The sequence below is a fragment of the Ochlerotatus camptorhynchus genome, unplaced genomic scaffold (assembly GCF_037179485.1).
Source record: "Ochlerotatus camptorhynchus isolate MF236.1 unplaced genomic scaffold, CSIRO-AGI_Acam_v1.1 ptg000323l, whole genome shotgun sequence".
Classification (NCBI taxonomy): domain Eukaryota; kingdom Metazoa; phylum Arthropoda; class Insecta; order Diptera; family Culicidae; genus Ochlerotatus; species Ochlerotatus camptorhynchus.
In genome coordinates this window covers 725,230-746,224 of record NW_027040811.1, presented here as the reverse complement: position 1 = coordinate 746,224, position 20,995 = coordinate 725,230, and the positions used below count along the sequence as shown (strand labels likewise).

The 20,995-nt window shown below is 46.7% G+C and overlaps 1 protein-coding gene across 1 annotated transcript in view; it reads right to left on the bottom strand.

Annotated features, from left to right (window-relative positions):
- Positions 1 to 20,995, bottom strand: part of puf (ubiquitinyl hydrolase 1 puf) — a 56,376-nt gene that overhangs the window by 25,350 nt on the left and 10,031 nt on the right. Inside the window, exons 2-10 of the mRNA XM_065229790.1 lie at positions 17,634 to 19,571; positions 17,502 to 17,559; positions 14,647 to 15,616; positions 12,313 to 14,582; positions 10,433 to 12,050; positions 9,556 to 10,335; positions 8,450 to 9,486; positions 8,264 to 8,387; positions 7,875 to 8,062 (exon numbers count right to left, since the gene is read on the bottom strand). Coding sequence (XP_065085862.1) covers positions 7,875 to 8,062; positions 8,264 to 8,387; positions 8,450 to 9,486; positions 9,556 to 10,335; positions 10,433 to 12,050; positions 12,313 to 14,582; positions 14,647 to 15,616; positions 17,502 to 17,559; positions 17,634 to 19,571 — 8,983 coding nt within the window. The remainder of the gene's footprint in view (positions 1 to 7,874; positions 8,063 to 8,263; positions 8,388 to 8,449; positions 9,487 to 9,555; positions 10,336 to 10,432; positions 12,051 to 12,312; positions 14,583 to 14,646; positions 15,617 to 17,501; positions 17,560 to 17,633; positions 19,572 to 20,995) is intronic.

The following is a 20,995-nucleotide window of genomic DNA, read 5'->3' as shown; positions in this document are numbered from 1 at the left end:
TGATCATCAATCATCGTCTGTCGTGGCTGCTTGGGGAAACGATGGCCGCGCCATCTTCCTTTCGACGCAACACTCACAAGTCCACCGAATTCCACAATCCTTGACCTTCAACCCAGAGGCCAAACCGCGCCGCTCAATCTCGCCAATCACATCCGGATCTCTGTGACCTATATTCTTGACGTGCAGACTGTCGGCGTTGTGCAGCTTATCACTCACTAGCAACGATTTTCCCACCACGTTCAATCGGTACACGCCAGCCACGCGATCTACCGTTGCTATTATCGACTCGTCGTACACCAACGGACAATGATCCACGTCGAATTCCGCACGAACACCTTTTTCTGCGAGTTTCATCACGGAAATTAAATTGCCTTCTATTCCCGGAGCAAAAATTACACCGGTCAACGCAACCGACACTTTTTCGTTAAGACTGTTCACGCACTTGATTTTATACCCACCGACGCCTGCCGTACGAAGAACTTTCGACGAAACTGGAATCTTTCCTCGCTTCCAAACCCGTTGCCAGAGGATTGAACAACTCCGGAAGTCCCCGCAATATCAGCGCCACTTCAAGGCACTCCTTCATTTTAAATCCGGAATTTTCCAGACGTGCGGACTGCTTCTCAATTTCCGCCACGTGTCCATCGCGGTCGTTTTGTCACGAATTAGTCTATATTGGCTCTCATCCACCATCAAATGAATCGTGGTCAACGTCTTTCCTCCAAGCGTCCGTCATTGGTGCCGGAGGAGTACCTTGTGCAACATGATTCCAGAGCTACTCCCTCCGCAGCAACGTTTTCACAGAGAACGGCCATGCTTGATAGTTGGAATTGGTCAACTTGACAATTTTGCTTCGAGAAAAAACAGCAAACTTTGCAGTTGATGGTTTAACTACTAATGAAGAAAATCTTCAGATCAGAATACTATACTGATTGCTAAGGAAAATACATAACAACGGAATGCTTCAAGGGGTGGTCACTCTACACACTTATTTTGCGTCAACTTTTTTCTCAGTGTGCCTGAGTGTGCCGGTAGTGCCGAGTATTTTAACAGCGCTTGTTTGTAAATTTCAATGATCATGTCGTTTAACGGAAACGGTTCCGTGGTGGCCAGGACGGAAGGCACAACAAGCGCCTCTGTACCAGCCAAAAGATGTTCGAGACGATTCCGCTCAATAGCCGGAACCAACAACAACATCAACGTAACAGATGAGCCTCGGCGAAAGCGCGAGGTAGCAACCCGGCGCAACCATATCCTGCTGTTCACCATCATAAATCCAGTATATCCTATTACAGTGGACGTTCTACACACCATATGCTCACCCAACGGACAAGTGCAACGTATTAAGATATTCAAGAAGAATGGAGTTCAAGCTATGGTTGAGTTTGACAGCATTGAATCCCCCACTAGAGCCATTGGCTGTGACATCTAGGGGAGAACAGTACATAACGCACCCCAGGGGTAAGACGCACTTTTTCATTTTATTTTGAGTTTTTCTTGGAAGTTTTAATCCAATTCTAGGATTTATCATGCAGGATTTTGAGTTCAGATGCTATGCTAGAAGTGCTGCTTGATAAGACAACAAAAAAGTTACGTAAAAGCCATGAAAAAGACAAATGAAAGTCAGCTGGTGCGTTCTGCCCAGGGGGTGCGTTGTATACCATTCTCCCCTACTCCGTTTGCTGTACACAGAAGATCGACTATGCCAAGCCAGAAAAACTCAATGTTTACAAAAACGACACGGACTCCAGTTGGGACTACACATTGGAAGCAGCCGTCTTCAAGGATGCCTGCAACGGACGAGCCTCGTTGCTACACGATCCTACCATCTTCGGCAGAAGGCCCACCCCGTACAACGACCGTCAATCATTAGTCAACCATGGTCCTAAACTAGCTCTTCTGGGTGGAGGAAACGGATTTGAACCGATTTTTTCACCGACCGAGTTTCGTCCGTCGGAAATATGGAGACCAACATCGGCTGGAACACACGTCGGACTGATGAAGGAAGCACTGCTGACCCGAAACGGACCAGCCAACTTCATTCAACCGGTACAGCAATAGGCCGCAGTGATGATGGTCTACGGACTCGATAACAACACAGCCATCACCGAGAAGCTGTTCAATTTGTTCGTACAGGAAATGTTGTCAGGATAAAGTTCCTGAAGACTAAAGAGCATCCAGCATTCCAATCGGAAATGATGGTAGCAAAATTCAGATTGCATTTTCCAAGCAGAACTACTTGTCAGAGTCCACCGCTACACCCTGCCGGACAATTCTATCAGCTTCAAGAACTACAGCGCCTCCAAGAACAATCGCTTCCTTTCCCGAGGAAGATTCTCCACTTCTTCAATACCCCACCCGGTATGTCCGAGGATCTGCTGCAGACTGCATTCACCTCCACGCAAGTGCGAATGTTCGGATTGGTTGTGTTCCCGAGCGTAGTCCGTGAACGCCATCATGAAGTTCAACCACAACACGATCGATCACAAAGGCACAAAATTCCCGTTTATTATGAAGGTGTGCTTCTCCTCGTTCAAGACGATGAACGGTGCGTGGTTCTGCTTGATTAGGGATTTAGTAAATCCATCCGTCGATTGCTACTTGATAGAAACATAATCCAAAGTAACGTTGCCTCGGTCCAGTGCGTCTCGAACAAAATGATATCGAATACCAATGTTCTTCGTTTTGGGGTTGAAGCCTTGGTTCTTGTCAACACATATTACCGATTGATTATCACATCGGATCGGTACTGAATGATACCCATCGAACTGCTCCAGTAGCTGCTGCCTTCTAAGTGCCTCTTCTGTCGGCCTGGATAATGCGATGTGTTCAGCTTCGCACGTCGACAAAGCCACAACTTCCTGGCTCTTGCAGTTCCACGAAATAGATCATCCCATCTTTCTGAACACGTAGCCGGTGGCAGATTTCCGATTATCCGCATTTCATCCCCAAACAGCATCCGTGTAACCCGTTAATTGGGTTGTTTAGGGGTATTGAGGTGAAAACATATTCGTTATCTGCATTAAAAATGGATCCGAAATCCAAAATTTTATCAATTTTGGTACACTGGAACTATTTTAAATAAGTACGATTACATTAGCAAAAATCACCATCTTAGCGCCCCTTGTTGGGACTTAGCATGGGAGCGAGCTATCAACGAATAGATTTAGTGTCAACGATCAAAAATTTAAATCTTGATTCAAAAATCGAGATGAATGTCTACGGGATCGATAAAGATATTGTTGTGCTCAGAAAACGAAGCTCTATCAGATAATGTTTAAAAATTGGTTTATTTTTCAAAGTTAAACAACCCAATTGCGTATTGCCTTCCGTCAAGGATGACACCATAGAGGTAACTCTAAGACCACTGGGTCCCGAAGAAAATCATTATTATTTTTGGCTCACTCAGTACCAGAACAACGGTCCCAAGCAGTCCCAAGCTATTTCACTCACACCTGCATGTTCTGCATGAATCCACACACCCCTGATGTTATCTGTCAAACTTTCATAGCGAATCAAAACAAATATAGTGTAGTAATAGAATTTCAACTAGAATAGGGTACGTTAATCGTTTGCTTGGGACCAATAGGCTACTAAAGTGGTGAGCCAATTTAAAATCGTTAGTTTCGTATTGATTGTTGATGCCACCGCTGCCTTGTATGGGATGACCTACATCTCTTTAACTTCTTTAGGATCGGATGTACACGTCGTTCTATCGAGTTTAGTACTACTGTCTGCTGGAGTTGAACAGGATTGCAGTTCGCTAAGTTGAATCACTCGTGTATTTCTTGCACGTAATGTTGCTGATCCAGCCAGAGTTTGCCTTTTACGAGTGATCCTTAGACCTAAGTAAAGCTTTGCTTCTCCTAAATCCTTCATCTTGAAGCGGCTGTTAAGGAAAGTCTTCAATTTCTTCTTCATCTCTTGATCGTTGGTGAATATAAGAAAATCGTCCACGTAGATGGCTAAAAACATCATCCAGGGATCCAATACCGATCGCTTCAATCCAAATTCACACAATGCTCCGTCTAGCTGGAGATTCCAAGCGCGGCTTGACTGTTTCAAAGTGCTCTCTTCAATCGACAAACCTTTGACCGATCCTGGATGAAGCCCTTTGGCTACTCCATGTAGATAACTACCTCCGTCGACTTTCATTGCGGGAATGCGGTTACTGCGTCCATTTGATCCACGTCCAAATTAAGTTAGACCGCCAGTGACATCAGATATCGCGGATCGTCGAACCCTTCACTACCAGACGCGCCTTAAACAGTGCGCAACAGTCAGGTTCAATGAGTCATTATCATATGAATATGAACTGCCATATGCCTCATCATTCACTGCATCGGGAGAGTCTGAATGATTGAAAGGTAAACGAGTCACTGACAGCCGAGAACTCAGTCAGTACTTGTTTTGAATAACTGAGGGTACATTTTCTCAATTACAAGCTGTGTGAGCGAAGGCAAGCGGTGTGAGTCGCCTGTTCGTGAGTGACCGAATGTTTTTGTTGGCTCTTTCATTGCCTCGTCCTTTGCCGTTTGGTACAACGGTCTGCACAGAGCAATGGATTGAATAGTGCAGTGCTTTCACACTCAGCCTAAGTGGTCAATAATTTTACGCTCTGGCCTCAAATCGTTCCAACTGACCATAAAGCCCTCGTTTGGTATTGTACACCCACTTATTGCGAATTTCTTTTCAACCCATTGGAAAATCCGTCAGCACCCAGGTTTCGTTCTTCTCCAACGTTTGAATCTCTTCGCACATGGCCTTCATTTATTGCTCTGTACCTGGTCGCTGGAGAACCTCTGCGTATCTATTCGTCTGTCGTCTCAGAATGCCTTTCGCCGAAAATTTTTGACATGGGGCCTGTTAAATCATCAGGACCAATAATTGAACTAAATCACTTAAAATCTGTATATTTACTTGCCTGGAGGTTGACGCATCAGCTGATCTATTTTGTTGCGGTGAGAGCGCGAGATCAGGTTGAGGAACCGGGATGTACCTCTACATCGGATGGTCGTCAATTTCTAACCAAGAATGCAACTCCATGGACTCTACAGTTTGATGCGGTAAACTGTTCGCTGTCGCATTGAACGCTCGTTCTTCGATGATGAACACCACGTCTTTACTATTTGTATTTGTATATTGGAAAATTCAACTGACAATTATTGTCTAAATGAATAAAACTTAAACTAAACAGTTACGGTCAACGGTACGGAAAAGGCCAAGTAACCGATGACGAAACAGTAACCGATGACGTCAGCTGATGCATTGAAGTCGAACATATAAAAAAAAATGTTAAATTGCCGGCTGATTGCTCGAATTGGCTAGTGTTGTGTATAATTTCGGCACCGTGGTTCCAAAAACAGAAAGTCGCGTTGACGAAGAGGCCTCTCAGGGGCATACATATTTAGCTGAGCCAGCAGTGTTGGACAGTCAATGTCACCCGTAAGCAGCTTTCCAGCGAACATAGCTTGAGCGACCGTCCGTCTCACCTCTAATGGTTCGATTCCCAGGAGACGGCAACGCTCCTCGTACTATGGCAAGTTTGTTGGGTCACGCCAGTTGAGGAAACAAAGAGCATATCTCACAAACTTGCGTTGAACGGATTCAATTCTCGTGATCTAGTTAGCATGGAAAGGGCACCAAAAAACTAAACTTGACTCCGATAAGGATCGCACAAGCGAACAGTAGAGTGACCTGAGGCATAGCGGGTCACGGAACTCGTCGGCAATTTTGAAAATAAAGCCCAATTGTCGATTAGCTCTGGAGATGATGTCATTGTAGTGGATGCTGAAAGTGAGTCTGCAGTCCAAGGTAACGCCGAGATCCGTTATGTGCTCTACACGAGCAAGACAGCGTCCGTAGAGAACATAGTCAAACATGGTTTGTTCGATTTTTCGGTGATAGGAAATAATGCTACATTTTTCGATGCAATGTTACATATTCTGGAGATCCAAACAGTCCGAGAGACTTTTAATAATTTTGTAGATTTTCGTATCGTCTGCATAGAAAACGCGGCATCCTGATGGTATCAGAAAGGCGACGTTGTTTAAAAAGATCTAAAACAGTAGCGGTCCTAGGTTACGGAACTCCCGAGTTGTTTGAGAAAACATCCGATTCCGACGCGCCACCGCCATTCACCAAGTAAGATCTGAACCAATTCACAGCCGCTGACGAGACGCCAAGTATCTCCAGCTTGACAAGCAAGATATTATGATCCACCGTGTCAAATTGCAAATTAGATCCATATACGCAGCATCGACTTGCCATCGTGAATCCATGCATCGCAAACAGTTAGAAGTAAACTGCACCAGGTTCGTGGACACGGAGCGCTTCGGGTGAAAGCCGTGTTGTTCTGTATCGATATAATTTTTGCAACACGCGAACAGAGCATCATTTATGATAATCTCGAACAGTTTTGAGCAGGCACACAGGGAGGTGTCAGTTCAGGGGGCGACCGAGAGCTTCAGTTTGCGTGGTGCGGCTATCACCATGTCTTCTGAAATGCGCGGAATATCGAAACTAAACACATAACGTGGCATCCCAACAGTAGCATCCAGCACTTGTGTCGACGAAGCGGAGAAATCGTGAAACACTTGCCTGAAATGACGAGCAAACAAGTCGCCTTTTTCTCTTCCTTACTTATGATAACCTCGTTTTTAATATGGTTGTACACTCTGAAACCCTTCATACTTTCGACATAACCAACGAAAATGCCCTCAATGGATTTTGGATCGAATTTCTGCCGCTTTTGTTTAGGACAGTGTGCCATTACTTGGACTCTCAGATGCTTATGGTCTGATTGCTCCAGTGCACAAGCAGGACATCTGTGCACAAGACATGCTGCGGTAGACACGGCTTCCGTCCAGAACTTCATCGGTAGTCCAAAATCGATCATCGCTTTCTCAACCAGCGAACGGTTCATACGCTCCGCTATTCCGTTCTGCTCGGGCTATGAAATGAAAGAAAAGAATATGTGATACCATCACTACGGACCAGTGTCTTCGTCTCCTATGCAGGCCTACTGCATGAGATTAAGCTCTCCCACCTTTGACAAGCTGCTTAAGAATGGCCTACGAGGGGGTAATTTTTTTTTAACTTCTTAATAAAACGTTTTTTAATTCATTCAATTTGGTTTTAACGAATTTTTTCGACTCTAGCTTTGATCTTGTGATCTCAATTTGCACCCAAATTTATTGCAACTTGTTAAAAAAAATCAATAGATAAATAAAGAAACATCTTTTTGGATTAAATATTATTATTATCGAAAGAATTATATTTTTACAGCGATGAAAATCTATAATAAATGAGCCCTTCTTTGAATCATTTGCTGTTGTTCTATGTCTTGATAGCCAGTTGACCACTATGATTAAAATAGTTGCTATAATTTTTAAATTAAAATATTTGGGGCCTCCAATTCCCACGATCATGGTCTTATCAAAGTTCTCAAGATTTTGAACAGAAACTAGAATTTTACAAAACTTATAAACTATTAAATAGTAAATAATTATAAATTTAATTATCCTTCTTGATCTCCTTATTTAAAACTACAGGAGTTCTTCTAAGCCATATGGACGGAAATTACTGTATGTATGACAAAAATTTTCGGGGAAATGGTACATTCGGGGAAATGTCATTCAGGGAAAGTGATTTCGGGGAACTGAGTTTAGGGGAAAAGTCGTAAAATCGCAAAATAACGATGCCAGTTGGTAGGGGAAACATTCCTCTACCGTTGTCGGGCTGTCGTTACTTACCATATGTGAGCTTTTATTCGCCAGCAATCGACCGCTAAAACCCATTGTTTACAAAAGCAATTTCGCCCATGTGAAATGTTAGCACTGATTTATTGACTCACAAAAGCCTGAAAATCTCACCTCAACCGCTGTATCACGTGGATCACCAACCGTTGGAACATCTGCCGGACCATTTGATTGGGACACTGGATCAGGACCTGCACGGGCCACCACGGTTCCGCGGACATGTGACTCAGGAACCACTCGCACGCTTCCTGGCTCGCGTTGAATTGTTTGGTAAGGAGCTCCACCCAGAGGACCATCGTGGGCTGGTTTGGAACGAACAAAAAGGCATTCAGTAACTGCGGTTAGATGGGCGGAGCCTGCTTCCCTAACACGGACTTCAGAATCAAGGCAATGAACTAAGATTTTGGCGCACTGGTTTTCCCTCCGTTTTCGATGTACAATTACACAACTTTTTCGACATGACATACCTCGCATTTGATGCAATATTAGAAAACAATACTCACCTTCTCTTTAGCGTGTATGAACGTCTCGATGAAGAACGACACCGACAACTGCGCGGCAATGCATGTGATATCCGGCAGGGCCAACAGCGTTTGCGGAATATGACCACATATTTGCCACATGAAACTGTAAAGACAGTAGGATTAGGTTCAACATTTCCAGTAAAACTACCATTTACCGAATCTTACTTGAAATAGGTATGCTCGAAGATGTTTCTATCCTGCAGGAAGTGTCGGTTGTCCTGCCAGATCCATTCTTCCAGCTCTTTGCTGAGAATTTTTCGTTTCCGTTTCGGAGGCGGGCCTATTCGGACGAGTCCGAGCCCGAGCCCGAGGGAGGGCCCGGAGCCGAGGGACGAAACCGATGCCGATGACGAGGCGGACGATGATGAGCACGGTTGCAGGGCACTGGAGATGGTGGGCTGTTGTACGACGGCACTTAGCGGAATGCCAACATTTCCTCCGGCGGTGGCGGTCAGTGCGGAGAGCGACGAAATGGACGAATAGGATGAAGATGATGGCGATGGTAGCATCGAGGGCCCCAGGAGTGGACCCGATGGCGGAAGGATGCTTAGCGAGGTGGCTTGCAGTGCGGCCAGCGGTGACGGTGTAGACGATGATGGGGCAGCACTCGTAACGGTGGCCAGTGATGGTACGACGCCAACAGCACTTCGTAGGCTAGTCTTAACATCTATATCACATTTACTTAGGTTACTTAGGTTATCTACTACCGATGATACTTCACCGGGATGTTGTTTCTGGATGAGTTTCTCAGTCTGATCGGCATCGCGGATGTTTGACGGCAGCGGAACATTTGAACTATCGGCGGCTTCTTCCGACAGTTTTTTCGGCACCTCCAAAACGGACTCGCCTTCCGTTTTGCTAGCGCTTGATGATGGAATGTCGGTGCTAGTGCAAATTGTGTTGCTGTTGTTGCTGCTACCGACGCTGGTGCATGTTGCGCTACCAGCATAGGACGACGATGTCACTGGGGGCTCACTGCTACTGCTAGTGGTGGTTGCCGTAACCGGAATCGATACCATCGAAGTGGACGAACCCGGTGACGAGGATGACGCCGAAGTGCAGGTGGATGGCTTGCTGGCTTGATCCCGCTGGATGTTGGAACCCTTGTTCGATCGCCACTCGTAGAACAGCATGTAGGCCGAGTTGGTCTTTTCGAAGCTGAAATCGAGATACTTTTCCGTCACCGAGTCGTAGGTTTTGCTCTAAAAAGAAAAGTAAAAGGTGAACATTAGTAGATGGTTCGACCATGTCGCTCTCCCGAGGAAACTTACCGTCATTTCCCCTCCAAAGCACTCGGCCGCAATCTGCGACGGATCGAAGAGCTTGACTTCGGCATCGTTGAACAGGAACCACCGTTCCTGATGGTTCGGATTGCTGTCTTCGTTGCGCTCCTTGATGAAACTGTAGTAATGCCCTCCGTCGGCATTTCCCGTGTGAACCGTCACCCCGACCAGATCGTACTCGTAATGTTCGTTGAAATCCTCCGAGTCTTCCTCGTCCAGTGTTTGCTGTTGCTTCTGGATTTCGGCTTTCTCCGCTGCTTCGTTTTTCGCCATCGAAGATGAAACACCCTGCACTTCTTGGCCGTCACTCGAGCTGACCTTGTCCTCTTTTCGCTCTTCACCAGACAGCGAACCCATTCCGTCCGAAGCACTGGATTCGCTAACATTCCTCGAAGCCGATCGCCTCAGTTCGGACTTCCGCTTCTCCTCCTGGTAGTGATGTGGCATCAGCGTCTTCTCCACGTACCCGGACATGTCCAGCCGCATCGGAAAGCTGAAATGGGTGTTGACCTTCTCCTTCAGCATCGTCACCATGTTGAACGTGTACCGCATCGTGTTGAAGCACAGAATCTGCGGAAGTTTCTTGAAACACGCTCGCTTCTCGGCGCGGACCTTCTTGCCGCACTGGGAACACGTGTACATGTTGTCCCCCTCCAGCGTATCTTTGACGGTGACCTCGTCCAGAGATTCGTGCAGATTACGCATATCCGCCACCTGACACCGAACCGTATAGAACTCCTCCAGCGTTCGACTCACGTGACCACAATCCTGTAATGGGGAGAGAGAGAGAAAAACCAAATTTCGATTATTTCATTCTGGAAAACCCACCCAAGACTGGTGCCTAAGCTTCGTCTACAAAACTCACTAATGACACGACATTATTGCTGATGACTCCGCAGAACACTCGCTTCACCAGGGTCTTCAATTCCGGGGTCATCTCCTCCAGCTTCGATACCAGGTCGATGAAAAACTCGGCCATGTCCTTCTGTTCCCCCGTGTTCAACGGTTGATGGTCCATCTGATACACCCGACAGAATGACCGCGGACAGTAGGCCTTCCGTTCCGACTCCATCAGGTAGGCAAACATCCGCTGCAGTTCGTACAGGGTGGCCTTGTGCTTCTGTGGCCCATCCGGAGAAATCGACAGGATGGCATCCCTCGTTTGGGGAGTCATGAAAAGATGCTGGATACAGGAAGCCATGTAGCAGGTTGCTCCCAGATTAGTTAGTCCAACGTAGCCGCACTCAGATCGACCTTCGTCCCTTGGCCAGTAGTCCCAGGGATACGGCGAATGGGGACCTGCCCGGTGCTGTAGCATAAGCTTTCCGTGGAGTAGCAGGTAGTTTTTCGGAGCACTTTTACACATTTCTACCAGCAAATCGTAGGCTGCAGCGCGTGCTCCGTGGCTCTTGCACTTCGGCTTCTCGCGGTCGTCCGGGGATGGAAGCTCAAACAACGATTGGAAGATTTTCCCGATAAACTCCTGGCCGTCTTCGCTGAACTTGAACTGCGGGTCGAACTTTACCAGATTGGCCATCAAATTCAGCAAACCAAACAGTCCATCATCGGGACTTCCGTGACGACTTTCCAGATAATCTCGATCCAGGATGCTCTTGGAAACCTGCCGGCACATGGACTCGATTCCGATCGATCCGGGTTTCCGACTAAGCTCTCCTCCGCAATCCTTCACCAATTCCGGAGACAACGAATCCACCAACCGACACAACAACCAAAAGTAGTCCCGACAGGCTGGACCGTACGGTTCTTTACCTTCGTCCGGTGATAGATGATACGCTTGGCTCTGAGGTCGCATTTTTTCCGCCAGTGGCAACAGAGCTACCAATTTGGACAGCAACGGAGCCATCAATTCATAGTAGGTCTGAGCATTACCCAAACACATCCTATAGAGTGCTGCGCAGGCCTCTCTTCGTACGGCTGGTTCCGGATCATCCAAAATTAATCGCTGAACCCATGCTAGGTTGGCATCAACCTTCCACAACGTAGACCTCACATCCGCCAACGAATGGGCATAGCAAACCAACAGGTTCATCGCATAGTGAATGACCTGAGCCCGTCCGAACAGACCCGTCTTGAAGTGGTGCGGACTCAACGGATGGGATTCCTCATTCAAAATACCCGCTATCCGTTCCAGCGTTGGTCGAACCTCCATCAGTGCCAGAGTGTGCCGATTAAGTTTCGGAATGATGATGGCATTCTCGTTTTCCGGTTTGAATTCCTCCATGCCCAGCAGGCAGAGTATCCGCAGCAAGCTCGCCAGGCAATCATGACGCCACTCGTTCAGGTCGTCCCCATCCTTGGCGATGGACTGCTTCTGCAGTACACCGGAAATGAAGATCTGATAAAGGTGAGCCAGGCCACCGCACTTGATGAACTGCTCGCTCCACTCCAGCGACGCGCTGGCCGGACTGCTCGGTAACTTTGGGGGCGGTGGCGGCGAAAGTTGTGGGTGATCCGGTTGAATTCTGTGCGGGGAAGAAACGGTTGTTGGTTATCATGATAAATGTTTAAATGTTCGTCAAAAGATGGCGCCACGATAGATTTTTTTTTAATATCCTAGATTTCACCCGTAAAATAGATTGCGAATATTTGCAACAATTCTACGGTAGGAAAGCTTCATAATATTCGATTTCCAAACAGTTTTGAAGTCAATTCAACATTTTCAGCGGTGGCGCCATCTCTTGCCGAACTCCATCAACCACAAAAATAACGAAATCAAACACTTACCGACTTTCCACTTCACCGCCTGCCAACACTTCCTTCTCCTCTTCCTTCCCATCATCCTTTTGATCCCCCTTCTCCGACCCGTTCCCCTCAATCTTATTTTCCTTATTCTCCGTTTCGCTCGAGCTTCCCTTCCCATCTCCACCGCCATCACTCAAATCCATCCGCTTCTCCCCGGAAGGAGAAACGCACCTCTTACCGGGGGAAGTCATCCCTACACTACTGCTGCTGCTATTGCTGTTGCTAACTCCCAGTATCTGTGCCTGTTGTTTGGCCAGCTTTTGATTCTGCATCTTCAACGACTTTGAGGTGGAAATCTTCAACTTCAGCTGATTCTTAACGGACAAGCTTTTCGCACTGCTGGCGCTGGGTCCGATGGCTGAGCGGGATCCTCCCGGCATACCGGACGTAGTGGCAGCGATCGGGACCCCGATGGGGCCGGGATTGACTGGGGCGCTTCCTGGACCTCCACCGCTACAGCAACTGCCCATGAACTTCGACTTGCAGAGGCTTTCTACGATGTGCAGGGAGTACATGAATTTCTGCAGATTGTGCGGTTCGAGAATCTCCTTGAGAGTGTACTGTGGGATGTCCGGGCAATCCATGTCTATGGAAGGTTCCGAATCTGGTTCTTTGAAGGTGAGGTTCTTTAGGGTACTGAAGAAGGTCGGAGCCGTTGGGAGCATGGCTAGGATGTCCCATACCCTCCGGGAAAGGAGCTGGGCTTTTGTGTTGGGTTGGATTCGACCTCCTGGGCCGACCAGTTTCATGTCACCTAGGGTTTGCATTAGTTTGAACAGTTGCTCGAAGTAAGGACTTTTGAGCAGGAGCAGCGTCGGAAGGCAGTCTTTCGGAGGTGGCGGTTGCATCGAGGGATGGTCGTGATGATCCCGGCGACGACCTCCACGACTTCCCATGGAGACGTACACCATTTGGTTGTCCTTGAATCCGACATCGGCAAGGCTGCGTTCGTCGTATTCGGCGGTAATTTCCTGACCTTGGGTGATTATTCGCAGAGGTCCCTCACTCAGGAGAAGACCAAGAACCGCACCGGTTCCAGTTCGGGCAGTGGTTTCGTTGTGGGCAGATTTCACTGTACCCTGGATCGTTTCCCACCATTTGGCGATCTCCGCTTTCAGATCGGCCACCAAATCGGTAGCGTGCAGATGAAGTACGGATTTTTCCGGCACTCCTGCCGGTTGTAGAACAATTCGAATTGGAGGACCTGGTCCCTCGCTTCGCAATGCACTGTGCATACCCACCTCCTTCCCTTCCAAGGCCCACCGCCTTAAATGGTAGGCGTACCTTCTCCGGAATGTTTCCAGGTGAGTGTTCAAGAGCATCAATGCCCGCTGTACACACATCAAAGCATTCTCCGACCCCGGTCCCTGACGATTCAGCTCTTCCACAGCCTGCGTCAAGTGATTCATACACTGGGCTACAAATTGATTTTCATACTTCAGCTGTTTCTCCATGTAGTAAGTGTTGATGTACTGGATTGCCGTCAACGAAACGTCCGTATTGTACGCCCGCAACGCAATCTTCCACAAATGTTCCATTCCAACCGAGTCACTCGACTCCTGACTCTCACTGGGATGACTGATGATCTCCTCTCTTCCCAAGGTGAACAACTGTTGGAACAATCCCAACGCCACCATCGAAATCCCTTCCGGTTTCAACTCCGACAGCCTCTTCAAGTACAAATGTTGGATCGCATTGATGCCCAATGCATGAGTGTCTCCGCCTTTGACCTGACCTTGCAGCCACGCAAACAGACAATCACTGCACTCCTGATCATTAGCCAGACAAGCCCACACGGTATCGACCTGACTGAGCGTCAACTTGAAGTTTCGCGGCGATCCAACGTCGCTAAAAACGGACGACAGGAACTGCAAGCGGACCTGAATTTGCGTCACATGCGAGTACAGCGGTATTCCATTCTGATTTAACACTATGCCGAGAGTGCCGGACTGCCGACCGCTCCGCCCTGCCTCGGTGGTGTAGTGTTTCAGATTGTTGAAGAAATGGTGCATCATGCGATGGTGCCGTTCGGCCCACAGAACGACCTGGTGAGTAGTGACGTCCCTGAATTGTTGGAACGATGCGAACAGCTTCGGCAGCAATCGCAAACTCGTTACAACGCTACGGTTCTCCGCCAGGTTCTGCAGACATCCCTCGATGAACCGCGTTCGGATAATCTTATCCGTGTGAAAGCACAGAAGGGTACCAAGAACTTTCTCCGCTTCCAGGGCGAGGCATTCACCCAATTGACCCTGGAGAGAAAAAAAAACGCGATCAATAACGAAAGAAAATTAGCCTCGTAATCAAGGAACTTACAATCTTATCATCCTGTAACAAATCCCACAGCAGAGTATTTCCCGGCTGGCACACATCGGGGAACCTGTAATTTGGTGACGAAGGTGCTCCAAGACTTCCGCTACTACCAGCACTTCCACTCGCACTCGCAGCAGCAGCAGCGGCCAACATTTCCTTGGACGGTGCCTGTGGAGTCTTTCCTCCAATTGGCGTCGAACCCATCTTTCCCTTGCCCCCGGTGGACGTTGGAGTACCACTGCTGGACACACTGGGCGTCATGGGATGCGTCATCGGACCGATACTTCCGCCGGAACTCGACAAGCGATCGTGATGTGCCCGCGTCAGAGTGATATTTGGAGTATTCGTTCGGGCCTGCGGCGATCCATGTACCAAAGAGCCGGGTCCCAGAGAGCGTGGCCTCGGCAGTGGAAATTGCTGATGTAAACATTGTGCTCGAGCTGCCAGTTCAACCAGTTCCTCTTCACACGGGGAATCCTCGTCGTCAAAGTCACCCATGTTCTTTTCGGATTTGTTACTTAGCGGCGACGAGCAGCTTCCATCGTTCTCGGTGGCGTTCAAAAAGTTGATCAAATGTCCTTCACTCATGGCACCCATAAACGGTGGCACGTCATCGCCCACCACCGGTGGTCCTCCACTAGTGCCCGGTTCTGGCCCTACCGGACCAACTGGGCCATGATGACCGCCCATATGCCTCAGCACCGAGCTCTGCAGATTCGTATCACTACAGTCGCTATCCGGGAGCATGGCCGCCAGCAGGTCACTGTCCTCCACATCCGACACGCTCTCGGCCATCTCCTGCAGTTCCTTCCGGGTGAGTCCACTGATTTTCTTCCGCTTCTTCCGGAGCATCTTCTTGCGCATGGTGGAAAATGCTTCGCTCATGTCCAGGCAGTCCTCTTCGCTGCTGGTGCCGGCATCCTCGGTGAAACCGGAAGCGGCCGCCAGGGAACGGCTCATCAGTGGAATGCGCCTGCAAGGGGAATTAATTGATTAGCTGGACATTAAACCTTCCGGAAGAAGCTTTCTCATGTTTCCAGGGAAGCATTCCAAGCTTCCGGAAGACGATTTTCAAGCTTCCGTAGAAGCTTTTCAGATTTCCGGGAGTAGTTATTCAAAAGGATTCGAGAGAAGTTTTTAAAGGAGAAGCTGCTATTCCAGTTTTTGTGTAAAACATTTCAAGCTCTTAAAAGAAGCTTTTCGAGCTGTGGGAGAAGCTTTTCAATCTTCCTGGAAAATCATTTCAAGCTTATGGGAGAAGCTTTTCAGGAGAACTATTTTAGGCTTCCTACAGAAGCTTTTCAAGTTTCTATGAAAAGCTTTTCAACTTCCGGGAAATTCAAAGTTTCTAAGTAAACTGTTCAAACTTGCGGTGGAAACTGTTCAAGCTTCCAGGAGAAGCTTTTTAAACTTCCGGGAGAAACTTTTCAATTCCGGTAGATAGAAGCTTTAACTTTCTGGAGAATTATGTCATCCTTCTTGACGACACTTTTAAGAGAGAAGCTATTCCAGCTTTTAGGTAAAACATGCCAAGCTCTTAGGAGAAGCTTTTCAAGCTTCCTATAAAATAATGTCATGCTAATGGGAGAACTTTTTTAGGTTTCCGTTAGAAGCTTTTCAAGTTTTTAGGAAAAGCTTTTCTAATTTGCAGGAAAAGCTTTTCTAATACCGGGAAATGTTTTCCAAATTTCTAAGATATACTGTAGAAGCTTGCGGGAGAAACTTTTCAAGCTTTCAAAAAAAGTTTTTCAAGTTTCTAAAGGAAGCTTTTCAAACTAAAAGGGGAAGCTTTTCAAACTTCCGGGAGAAACTTTTTGCGTATGGCAGAAGTTTTTAAAACATCCTGGTTTTCAGGAGAACTTTTTTAGGCTTCCTACAGAAGCTTTTCAAGTTTATATTGAAAGCTTTTCATGTTTCTAGGAAAAGCTTTTCAAGTTCCGGGAAATTCAAAGTTTATGAGTAAACTGTTCAAACTAACGATGGAAACTGTTCAAGCTTCCAGGAGAAGCTTTTCAAACTACCGGGAGAAAGTTTTCAACTCCGGTAGATAGAAGCTTTAACTTTCTGGAGAATTATGTCATCCTTCTTGAAGACACTTTTAAGAGAGAAGCTATTCCAGCTTTTAGGTAAATATGCCAAGCTCTTGGGAGAGGCTTTTCAAGTTCCTGTAAAATAATGTCATGCTAATGGGAGAAGCTTTTCAGGAGAACTTTTTTAGGTTTCTGTTAGTAGCTTTTCAATTTTTTAGGAAAAGCTTTTCAAATTTGTATGAAAAGCTATTCTAGTTCCGGGAAATGTTTTCCAAATTTCTAAGATATACTATAGAAACTTGCGGGAGAAACTTTTCAAGCTTTCAAAAAAAGTTTTTCAAGTTTCTAAAGGAAGCTTTTCAAACTAAAAGGGGAAGCTTTTCAAACTTCCGGGAGAAACTTTTTGCCTATGGCAGAAGCTTTTGAAACATCCTGGAGAATAATTTCATCCTTCTGGGAGAAGCTTTTTAACTTTCCGGGAAAAGTTTTTCAGTTTCTGATAGAAGCGTTCCATGAAGCTTTTCGAACGATCAGACCGACTCAAACCTGAGTCGGTTTGATTCAATTTACTCAAAAGTGAGATGAATTTTCCTGGCTTCTCCAGGGAAAACTTCTCAAATATGAGGAAAATCGATAGAGATTTCTCTCAGTCTATTAGTATACTCCTAGACTGGTTAAAATTTCATGGATTTTCTTCACATTAGACAAGTTTTTCACGGCTTTTGCCCGGAAAATCAACTCACTTTTGAGTAAATCCACTTTTGACGAAATTGAGTCGACTAGAAAACGACTAGACTGGGGAAGGTGAATCAGATTTGCAAAACTTACATTTTATCCTTCAACCGCTGGTCAACGTCGTAGATGTCCGGTTCTACCTTAATACTATCTGTAAATGAAAAGCAAATGCATTAAACACTGCTGCAGTCACGCCAGTGCATCGCCAAATCCACAGAAACCCACCATCGGTCGTCTCATCACAGCAGTTCTTGTGTCTCGCTTGTTTGCAAGGGGGTGGTGCCGCCACTCCGGAGTCCGATTCATCTGCCTCCATAAGGCTGGCAACGGCAGCTGCTGCTATCGCCGCCGCCGCCGCTTTGACCGCAGTGTTCTTCTGTCCTACGACTGCTGCGGCCACGGCTCCCGACGACAACGAGGAAGGACCAGCAACGATGGGTGGAACCGCACCCGGCGGTATTCGATGTGTTCGTGCTGACGCGGCAGCGGCCACGGCTGCAGCTGCTGCAGCCGCAACCGCACTTACTGGGTGATCCGGATCGGAACTGTCCTCTTCCTGGGGTTCGTCTTCGCTGTTGCTCCCATCGACGGAGACGGAATTCTCCGAGCTGGATGGTAAGTCGGCTTCTCGAACGGCAGCTGCCGCTGCTGCTGCAACTGCAGCAGCTTCCCGGAGAACGTTATTTTTCGCCAGGTCCATCAGTGTTAGACGGGAGCAGTCCCGGGCCCAGATTAACTTGGTCAGAGCTGATGCAATGTAGATGGACTGTTCGGTGTGCTCCTTGGGATCGAGACGGGAAAGAAGCGCGTATAGATGAGACGCGGGACGTGGAGCAAGGTTCTTCACCAGCGACGGCAGAATGTCGTAGATAGGTTTGGAGCAATGTTTCAGCTGAGCTGCTTGCCATATGAGGGTAATGTGCTCCTCGGTTATTTGATTCTCGACGGCTAGAAAGTTCAACACGATGTGGCTCTGCTTGATGACTTCCACGTGCAAATTCGGTCCAAAGAGATGGGAGATTATCTGGTTTTCCGTTAACCAATCGGCCAGTTTTTGGCCGACGACTTCCACCTCGGCAACGGTTTCCGTGGTGCAGATCTCGTTGAACAGGTTGATGTGGGCGTTGATCTGAGCCATTCCTGCCAATCGCATCGTCAGCGTCGAACTGGTGAAGTATTTGAATGCCAGCGCTAGGCCCTCCGTGTCGAAGGTTATTTGCGAATCCAGCGGATCTTTGATCGCCGTCCACATGAAGTCTGCCATCGACTTGGTCGCCGGGGATCGCAAATCCTGATCCGATAGCTTACACATGTACTGCAAAATTTTCACTCGTATCGGAATAAATAGTTGAATGATCGAACGATAGTTGATCCAGAGTTTTAGATTGGAAATGGCCGCCGTGATGGCATGGGCAATCGGAACCGGCAGATTCTGGTGGTCAAAGCTACTCATCATGGCATCGAATCCACCGGAGGTGCAAAACAGGGAAACGTTCCTCAGCAGGAATGCCGGGATTTCGTTATCGTGCAGGTCGCAAAAGATGCTCAAAGTTTGCGCTTCCTGCGGGGAAATTTCGTCCATCCGGGCGTGAACACCATGCTTGTAGGCGACGTAGAGGGGAAAGTTGAGCAGAAATGCCTTGGACGATAGCAGCAAAAGCTTCTCAACATCTAGCAGCGTCCAGCAGTCGTCTAGTGTGGCAGCCTCCGACTGCTGTTGCTGCTGCTGCTTCCGTTCCTTCTGCTCCTCTTCGCCTTCCTGCTTCTCTGACTTGGCATCATCCTGAACAACAACAACAGGCTGTTCATCTAGCCCTTTACCGGAACCTGGCTCTTCCTTCTCGTCATCTTTACTACTGGTCGACGAGGAAGACGACGACGACGGCGACGCTGATGATGACGGTGAGGAGGACGACGGTCCTGCAGCCGCTAACTTCTGCTCCTCACGGTCCAGCAGAGCCTTGATGTTCTTCAGCTGATACACCGTAAAGTAGACGATGGCCTGCACTACCAAGTTGAAGCGCTCGAAGTTCTTCGGATCCCGGTAGCAGCACATGCACTGCCGCGCCGGCCAGCACTGGATGTAGCCGATGACGGTTTCGATTTCGCGCTTGGCGAGAAACACCGGATGTTCCGTTTCATTGTTGGCGAGACGGGATTCGTCTGGAATGGAGAGAGGGGAGGGGAATTGATTAGACTTCAGTTTTATGTTTTGAACAATTACAAAAAATGCATGTAAAGTTGAATTAAATCGAAGACATCATATCAAGAAGACTGGCAGAATCCAAGCGACAGATACAATAGCGCTACGCTTGAGTGAAGGTGGAAGCAACGCATAGAAAATGAGCAAATACACAAACCTTTCTTCTGAGGATGTAATCTTTGCTATCAAATTCGTTCGAAGCATTTACCTTTGAGCAGCAGATGACGTTCGTATGAGAAAATGGAAGAGTTGCCAGTCTTCTTGATTTGTTGTCTTTGATTAAATAGAATAGTGGCGTCGGATTAACCACAATCTATTCGGCGGAATTTCTAAAAGTGAAAAAATGGAACTTATATACATTGGGACAATTTTCAACACTCTGAAACTTCGAAAATGTTTCAAGATCTCTGTCTGAAAAGCATGTGCCTTGCATGAATTTATTAAATGCCTTTTAGAATCTTGAAATTCCAGAACAAATTGTGATTAGGGCGAAACTAGCAAAATGTTAACAAATGTAGAAAAACCGAGCACGTTTGCACGTTTTCAATTATTTTTAATTAAAGGTTTAGCAATATTTTTTACAAAGCAATTAAATTTATGATCGTAAAATTGATGCACTTTTATTTGTGTTGAGTGTAAAAATTTTCTTTTGTTAATTTTCTCTTGAAAACTCGTCATTTTCATATGTTAAGAATACGCCCTCATTAAATCGCCCCTAACACGATATTGAGCTTTTATTCGCAAGAAATTGGCGATTGAAGTGTTTGTTTACAAAAACAATTACACCCAAATCTCGAATCAGTCCTGATTTGCTAGTAGATCCTTGCCTCATCCGTCTGATTGCTGTGAAATCTCAGTTTTTTTTTACATTTGGCTAGTTTCGCCCTAACCACAATTTACTCCGGAATTCAATGTTCAATCCGCACATAAAATAAAATAAATCTTTGGGAACAATTTTCATAATTCTCCGTCTTTGATTTTTTTTTGTGAATTAATTTATTTGTACAGGATCAATCGAATAAACTTTACAGAGCCAAGTTATCATTTGTGTTATACATTATTGATGTCTTAAATCTAAAGTTAAAGGAATTGAACCGAATACTCGCGGTCGTCTCGAGGTTAGTGGAGATTTACCGGTTTATGGATGGGGAGAGGGAGAAGGAGATTGGAAATATGATTTATGATACAAATATTTCATTATTCCTAAAACATGAACTTATTTCTATTCAACTTGATATCCAAAAAATCCACATACACAAAATACAAACTAAAAAAAAGGTTAAACAAACTTACAGTCTACGGTAAATATTCTTCAAGAAAATGGGCCTTATTACGGGTGTCACTACACGGTGATAATCAAGTGATACTCAGAATAAGAGCCGTG